Source organism: Cucurbita maxima, unplaced genomic scaffold, assembly GCF_002738345.1.
Source record: "Cucurbita maxima cultivar Rimu unplaced genomic scaffold, Cmax_1.0 Cma_Scf00002, whole genome shotgun sequence".
Taxonomy (NCBI): Eukaryota; Viridiplantae; Streptophyta; class Magnoliopsida; order Cucurbitales; family Cucurbitaceae; genus Cucurbita; species Cucurbita maxima.
The window spans coordinates 3,013,944-3,022,539 of record NW_019272018.1 but is presented as its reverse complement, the minus strand read 5'-3'; the positions used below and the strand labels follow the sequence as shown (position 1 = coordinate 3,022,539).

The 8,596-nt window shown below is 38.6% G+C and overlaps 1 protein-coding gene across 3 annotated transcripts; it reads right to left on the bottom strand.

Moving 5' to 3' along the window:
• Positions 1-3,135: 3,135 nt before the first annotated feature.
• Positions 3,136-6,852, bottom strand: LOC111466501 (pentatricopeptide repeat-containing protein At2g22410, mitochondrial). 3 transcript variants are annotated; one of them, XM_023111192.1, is made up of 5 exons: positions 4,697-6,852; positions 4,312-4,552; positions 4,169-4,229; positions 3,975-4,059; positions 3,136-3,350 (listed from the first exon to the last, which is right to left on the bottom strand). In XM_023111192.1, exon 1 carries the CDS (start codon positions 6,786-6,788, stop codon positions 4,755-4,757), a length of 2,034 nt encoding a protein of 677 aa, XP_022966960.1. In that variant the 5' UTR covers positions 6,789-6,852; the 3' UTR covers positions 3,136-3,350; positions 3,975-4,059; positions 4,169-4,229; positions 4,312-4,552; positions 4,697-4,754. The 3 variants fall into 3 exon arrangements, with proteins under 3 accessions (XP_022966960.1, XP_022966951.1, XP_022966942.1); XM_023111183.1 differs by lacking the exon at positions 3,975-4,059 and having other exon boundaries at positions 4,074-4,229; XM_023111174.1 differs by lacking the exon at positions 3,975-4,059.
• Positions 6,853-8,596: the final 1,744 nt, after the last annotated feature.

Below are 8,596 nucleotides of genomic sequence, written 5' to 3'. Positions count from 1 at the left end.
TTTTGAATCAAGACAAATGCTTTAAAATATGGACCCAAATTCTACAAATAACAAAAAAGAATATGGATATCATATTGAAATAGAGATTAAAGTAAAGGGTATATCTAAAAAGGCCAATTGGTTGAGTGAAATAAAAGTAAGTCTATGCTTTAGTTCTTAATGTTTTTGGTGCTTTTCAAGATTGTTTAGAAAGTTCATATCGAGCTATTCACATTTTAAAATTGGCTTGTGGTGAACTCTTTGAAGGCAATCACAACGTAACGGTCCAAGCCCACTGCTATCAGATATTGTCTTTTTTGGGCTTTTCCTTTCGAGCTTCCCCTCAAGGTTTTTAAAACTCGTTTGCTAGGAAGAGGTTTCCATATCCTTATAAAAGGTGTTTCGTTCTCCTCCCCAACCAATGTGGGATCTAACAATCCCCCCCCCCCCTTCGAGGCCCAGCGTCCTTACTAGCACACCGTCTCATGTCTACCCCCATTCAGAGAACAGCCTTTTCGCTGGCACATCGCTTGGTGTCTGGCTCTGATACTATTTGTTACGGTTCAAGCCCACCGCTAGCACATATTTTTATTTTTGGGCTTTCCCTTTCAGGCTTCCTCTCAAGATTTTTAAAACTCATTTGCTAGGAAGAGGTTTCCACACCCTTATAAAAGGTGTTTCGTTCTCCTCCCCAACTGATGTGGGATCTAACACACAACGAACACTTTAATTATTAGGGGCCTCGACTTGTAGACAACTTATCAATCTATATACATAAGGAACTCCGCTAGACATTACCAGTATTTGCAACATAAACTAAATCATTACAAAGATTAAACAACCCAGACGAAATGGTTATGTACCGAAGTTCATAGACTAAATCGCTAGACATTTAGAAACACGAGCTAAATCTAGCAGGACCAGAAAAGTTAATGAACAGCGGAAAATAATAATAATAGAATGATGATTCAATACTAGTTGGGCAATTGAGTGTGATTATGGGTGTCAATCCAATCAATTTGGATGATGGTGTCTGGCATGGGAGAAAGCAATCACAAAACTCCTAGCAAATGGGACATAAGACACTGCTTTTTCAGTCAGAGTTGAGAGACTTAGACATGTGAAACTGGAACAGAAAGAGAAAGACCAAACCCTGAGGCGGAGGCAAAGGACAACCACTGAATATTATTCTTTATTCCTTCTGTTCCCTAATCTGCTACAACTGCAACGCACATCCACTCTCTTCTCTCATTACTATTTCTTTTCCCTTTAACAAATCAATCATGTTACAGTTTTTCACCTTTCAATGCTTCAATCCTTTGGAAACTATAGTGGTTGTGACAATTACTCGTTCGGTGATCTAATTTTATTGACTTCACTCGAAATCTAAAGATTTACATTTGAAATGTTTTCTGGGTTAAGAAATAGGAAGTAGTTGGCCAACTATCTTGTACAACAATACTAAAGTAATCCATATCAAGGCCTCATTCATATCTCGAGGAGTGCGTTAGTCTTTCGACAAAGGGATAAGTTAGTGTACTTTAGGAACTTGGTGAGTACTCGATCAAGCATTGGAGGGTGTCTTCTTCAAAGAGTTTGGATGACCTTCAGTAAAAGAGTATTATGTACTTGAAAGTGACATAGGTGGAAGGGTAGAAAATAAGGGCACGAGGTACTCGCCCACTTTAAACCCGATCTTTATTCAAGCCTAAGCTTTACTAAAAATTACTACAATGAATACCACATCCTTAACTTTGATCCTAAGTTTTTTGGTTTTTAGTTTATAGTTTGTTTCGTGTCTTAGATCTCACATCGGTTGAGAGGAGAACGACGCATTCTTTATAAGGGTGTGGAAACCTCTCCCTAGCATGCATTTTAAAAAGCTTGAGGGGAAGCCCGAAAGGAAAAGCCCAAAGAGGACAATATCTGCTAGTGGTGAACTTGAGCCATTACGAATGATATCAGAGCTAGACATCGGGAGATGTGCCAGCGAGGAGGCTGAGCCTCGAAGTGGGGTGTACACGAGACGGCGTGCCAGCAAGGACACTGAACCCCAAAGAGGAGCGGATTGGGGGGAGGGGGTCTTACATCGATTGGAGAAAGGAACGAGTGTCAACAAGGATGCTAGACCCCAAAGAGGGGTGAATTGTGAGATCCCACATCGGTTGGAGAGGAGAACGAAACATTATTTATAAGGGTGTGGAAACCTTTCTCTAACAGACGCGTTTTAAAACCTTGAGGAGAAACCCAAAAGGAAAATGGCTCAAAGAAGACAATATATGCTAGTGGCGGGCTTGGGGTGTTGCACCAATACTTGTCTCGACCACTAAATGTTTTGTAATTATTCTTACATGTTACACTTCTCTAACTCTCTCTAACCTTAGTCCCAACTTTATTTTAAGAAAAAGTTACTTGTGAACTTTTATTAGGTATTGTGTGTCCTTGTTCTTGAAATTCTTTATAATTATTAGGTCCCAACCCCCCCCCCCCCCCCCCCCCCCCCCCCCCCCCCCCCCCCCCCCCCCCCCCCCCCCCCCCCCCCCCCCCCCCCCCCCCCCCCCCCCCCCCCCCCNCCCCCCCCCCCAACTCTGGCATTGACTTAGAATTTCTTTAATTGATTATATATTCCGCATTCCTTTTCCAAATAGGATCTTCACCCTAGACTTATCCTCCGCCTTTTTAATTATTATAGTGTACAACACATCTCCATCCTAGTCTCCATCTCAACCCTAACCTTTAACTTTTTTAAAATTCAAACAACTATGTTCATGGTCGTTCTTTCTTAATGGAACATAAAAGAATTTCTTCACTCCTAACACAGAAATCCCTTAAATATAATACAAAATGACTTCTACTTTGATCATCAGTAACTTGTATCACAAAAAGGGACTGTAAATATATTATGAAAAATCACGTAAACAACTTGGAATATATGGTTCCATGAATCATGACACTTAGATTTGCAAGAAATAACATACCTCATGTCAATGGGTTATGGGCTGACCACGATTTTTTCATCTTCTTCCTGAGATATCTCAGATGAGACTTCACACGTTCCCCACTAATGTGATACTTTTAGTATGCACAAGTCAATATGCACAATACCTAATATCCATCATTTATGGGTAGGACTTTTGAGGTATTTAATCTCATTCGCTCCTCGTCTTTCACATCTCAGTGTCAGTGTTGGGCCAATTTTGTCGGTGGCAATCTTTGTGTCTTCCCTCTAACCCAGTTACACCGGACACATGGATTGAGCTTTATTTCTTTTGAAGTGCGATCCCGACCACAAGGTCACTTTTCAGAACATGAATCTCAAAGCCTTTCCTTCCTATGGGCACTTTAACACTCAGGCAGGCCAGTTCCAAAATCTGGGGAAAGAGTATACAATCACATTGATGAACAAACAGATAATGTACATAAGACAAAAGTCAAAGGAGAGCAAATAAAGGTTCTTAACAATTTTTCTGGTTTCATGGTCACAATGTGATGCAGCACACGAAGTCAACATAACGAGTTCCCCACACGACCATAACCATATGATACTATAGACCAAACTTTAATATATGGTTTAAATCTTATTTTGGTGTTAAAACTTTTAATAGTTTTATTTATAGTCTTTTATTTAACTTCAAATATTCTATTTTCATATCTAGACTTTGCATAAATATGATCTTAATCTTATTTTTTTAAAAACAAATCTCGACATGTTTTCTAACCAGACATTATATATATATATATATATATATATATATTACATAAGGCAAATACTTACGTTTGCAAACATCTATTTGTCAGGTAAGTAATATTGCCTATAAAAGTTCTGTTCCAATAATTTCTTGAAAAATCAACACTGAAATGGTTTTTTTAGGTAAGTTTGACTAGAAGATAACATTTGAAAGTTCAAGGACATGAAAGATTTGAGAACAAAAAAAAAAAAATGTAACATGAACAGTTTGAGACCCAAATAAGATTTAAACCAATTTATGTTCTACCTCCATTTCAAAATTGCTTCATCCAAAGGAATCAAAGGGACATGGTTTAAGAAACCGAGATGCCACTAGCGTTGAGCACATAAACCTGAATCATCATACCCACCAACCACTATTACATATGCTTCAATGTAAAAAACTCGCTGGTGACTTGTTATAGAATGGGTGAGGCAAGAATAAATGAGCTGAATATGAACCTGTTTAGCTTTCATTTCAATTATTTGAAGCTTTTTCCAAGATGCCATGCTTCAACTATAACTGGACAAGAAAATGCAAAAAGTCAAGAAACTGAAAAGGCTTGAAAGGAGCTCATTGCTTACAGTACAGAACAAATTCTTACCATTCAGAAGATTCAAGTGATTATCCTTCTGCAGAAGCTTTGTGGGCTTTGAGAGGTAGACCTTCATCATCTCAAGGTAACAAAGACTCTTCAGAATCACTTCTAGACTAGAAAGCATTCTTTTATTAAATATTCTTTTTTGAACCGAGGTGTTGGAGAGCCCCACTCTGTCTTATATTCATTGTTGATCTCTCACTAATCATCGAAAGACTTCACCGACTCAAGGCTAGCAGTGGGAGATACCAATGGTTTTAAGTCAGACAAGCTTGAACCCCAAGACTTTAAACGATATCTCGTAATCTTCAAATCTTTACTGTGGAGGCATCCTCTGGGCAGCTACACAGCTTTCCAGTGATGACATTTTTAAAGCACAAGCATGTCAGAGGGAGCTTGGTCGAGCATATTTTAGAGCCCTACTCTTTGTCAACTCAAATATGACAACCTCAAAATTCTTTCAATGAAGATGTTTCGTCCTCAACAAGTTCAAGTTGTCTTGTTAGCCAAGTTAAACACTCGTACATTTTCTCAGATCGAGGATGTGACTTATCACGAATTATAAACTCATAAACTAAACCATTAATCTCAATTGAACTACAACCAGGTGTTTTCTCGACCCCTCTTTCTTCCATCATCTTTCTTACCTTCCTTGCCTTCTCCCACATATTAGCATCACCATACATATTTGCAAGCAAAACATAAATTCCACTATCATGAGGATCCAATTCAAGAAGCTTAAAAGCCGCTCTTTCTCCTATATGAACATTTCCATGCATACGGCTGCCAAAGAACAATGCTCCCCACACTACGGCATCTGCCTCAAAAGGCATGCTCCTAATAATCTCTTCTGCCTCTTCCAAGAAGCCAGCCCTACCTAGAAGGTCCACCATGCAAGAATAATGCTTAAGTTTTGGGGAGATACCATATTTGGAGCTCATTTGATAAAAATAGTCTCGACCTTGATCAACCAATCCACCGTGACAACAAGCCGATAAGACCCCAATGAAGGTGATCTCATCAGGCACCAGTCCAATGCTAACCATCTCTGAGAAGTAAGATATGGCAGCGTGTGCTTGTCCATGAAGTGCTAGACCACAAATTATAGCTGTCCATGTCAATGAGTTTCTTCCTGGCATCTCCTCAAAAACCTGTAGAGCCTTTTTTATGTTCCCACACTTAGCATACATGTCAACTAGAGCAGTTCCTAAGGCAACGTTCATAGTAAGATTTTGTTTATCAACGAAACGATGCATCCAAATTCCAACATCTAGTGCTCCAAGTTGAGAGCATGCAGATAAACAACTAACGACAGTAACCTCATCTGGGTCAACATTGCTGGCTTGCATTTCGTGAAACAGAGCCAAAGCCTCCTTACTACGCTTGGCTTGAACAAAGCCACCAATTAAAGCATTCCATGGCACGACATCCTTCTCTGGCATCTCATTGAACAGCATCACAGCACTTTCCAGCATTCCACATTTGGCATATCCAACAACCATTGTAGTCCATGAAACAATGGTTTTCTTTGTCATGTTCTCAAATAGTGTTTTTGCAGCCTCAATATTCTTACACTTAATGTACATATCCATCAATGCATTGACAAGTGGAATGGTCAAATTCAAACCCATTTCTTCAGTGAATTGATGAAGCTTTCTTCCGAGAGCTACATTTTCAAGCTGGGCAGAAGCTGAAACGAGTCCAATCATTGTGACCTCATCTGGCTTCACTTTCAGATCCTCCATCTTGTAATAAAGATTCAATGCCTCGTCTGCCAACCCACACCTAACATACCCATTGATCATCGAGTTCCAAGAAACCAAATCTCTCACGCAACTTTCGTCGAACACCTTACGTGCAGCCAACAATTCTCCACAAGAAACCAGTACATGAATAATCGCATTGTGCACAAACAAATCCGAATATAAACCCAATTGTACTACATGCCCAAGAATCTCATTAGCCGTGAAACTCAACGACAAACCAGCACAAGCTTTAAACAACAGAGGATAAGAATAATTATCAGGAGTAGACCCACCTTTTCTCAGCATTTTCCTGTACAAAAGAACAGCATTTCTGGGATTTTCACTCTCTAAATAACCCCTAATCGCCACATTCCAAGAAAAAACATTCGGGCTGGGAGCATTGTCGAGAAGTTTGTCACAATAGTCAAGATTTCGCCACTCGGAAATCGCACAGAACGCAACAAGGCGACTCAGAGCAAACCCATCTGAGATCAAGCCAGTTGAAACCATTTGGGCATGAATTTGCCTCATCTGCGTCATGGAAGTGCACTTTTCCAAGAGGGATAGAAGTGGATTTGATTGAATCAGGGCGTGAGAAGTATTCCAATTGGTGGGTTTATCTTTGTGATGTGGAAGAGAGTGAGTGTGGAGTAGAAAAATTATGGGGATTTGGAACGGTGATCTTGGGACCAAATGTTGATACCTGAAGATGAGATTACTGACATTAAGACTGATCATGGAGCTCAAGCTGAAGCGTGAACGATGAACGATGCAAATGGCGGCAAAGGCTGGTTTGAAGGACTTCCAGAGTTCCTGAACGTTTGAATCCACTTTACCCCAAATTTATTCTACCCACGATGATAATAATAATAATTCTAAATTAATTAAAATATCTCTAATTTCTTTAAATTTTAAAATTTTTAAATAATATACTTAAATTAAGACTTTAAAAGAGTTTTAAAAATAATTTTTTTTTAAAAAATAAAACTTTAAAAAATCTTTCAAATTAAATACTTATAATTTTATTTAAATTTTTTTAAAATTATTAGTTTTTAGTCATTTTTTACTGCATTGAGATTCCCGGAAATGCCTCATAACAATAGAGAGAGTATTCTTTGTTTATAAACTCATTATCATTCCCTAAATTAGTCTATGTGGGACTTTCATCGTCCAATAATTATTATCCAGTTTAAAAATTCAAATATATTTTTAAACTTTTAAAAGTAAATTTTTAGTAAAAAGAAATTAGAAAGGATTATGGGGGTAGATAAATGTTTTTTTAAACTTTTTATTTTTAATATATATTGATGTAAATAACTTTTTTTAATTTTTAATTTTTAATAAATGTGGTGTTAATAATAGTTTTATAATTTTATTAATATTTTTTTTTTAAATATGGTGTTTTAGAAATTAATTGGGATGCCCGGTGAGAAGTATACGCGGGCGGAGGTTGCGGCAGCAATCGAGAAGAAGAAGAAGATTGAGGAACGAGAATTTGGGGTGAACCACGCTTGATTCAATGGGTACATTTGTTCTAAATTATTTGTCTGATATTTGTTCCAGTATTCATACACCATTAGCTTGAGAAAACGTGATGAGTTGTTTGAATTTGCTTGATCAAATATTCTTGTGAGGTAGTATACCCTGCGTGTTGGGTTATAGCTATTGATTTTGATTAGATTTGAGGCATTTGTGACCGACATCTCAACTTCGTTTTGCAATAACAAAATCTTTGGTGATTCCTTACTATTTTCGATGATATGAAATTGTCGATGGATGTTATGTCTTGTTCATTCGACTCCTTTTTCATATTTGGTCAGTTAGGAACTTGTTTCTTTAGCTTTAATTCGGATCAGATGTAAGTATCCTTGTATTCAGACAAACAACCGTTGAGATTGAAGAGTTTTTCTTTATCATTCTATTGAGCTTTCTTGATGTTTGGTTTTTCTCCTTCGATATTGCCACATAAGGAACTGAACTGTCTGCACTGTGCAGTGCAACTTAATTGTTGTAACAAGCTCACCGCCGGTAGATATTAGCTTCTTTGAACTTTTCCTTTCGAGTTTCTCTTTCAGATTTTTAAAATGTGTCTGCTGGGGAGAGTTTTTCACACCCTTATAAAGAATGCTTCGTTCTCCTCCCAACCAATGTGCGATCTCACAATCCACCCTCCTTCAGGGCTCAGTGTTCTTGCTGGTACTCGTTTCCCTTTTCAATCGATGTAGGATCTCACAATCTACTCCCTTTTGGGGCCAGCGTCCTTGCTTGTATGCCCCCAAAGGGGAATGGACACCAGGCGGTGTGCCAGCGAAGACACTAAACTTCAAAGGGAGTAGACACCGGGCGGTGTGTCAGCGAGGACGTTGGGCCCCGAAGGGGGTGGATTGTGAGATCCCACATTAATTGGAGAGGAGAAAGAGTACCAGCAAAGATGCTATGCCCCAAAGGATGATAGATTATGAGATTCCATATCGATTGGAGAGGGGAATGAAGTATTCTTTATAAGATTGTGGAAACCTCTTCCTAGCAGACGCGTTTTAAAAACT

Excerpts from the sequence above, each read along its gene's own strand:
- LOC111466501 (XM_023111183.1), bottom strand. The coding sequence starts at position 6,788 with ATGATCAGTCTTAATGTCAGTAATCTCATCTTCAGGTATCAACATTTG.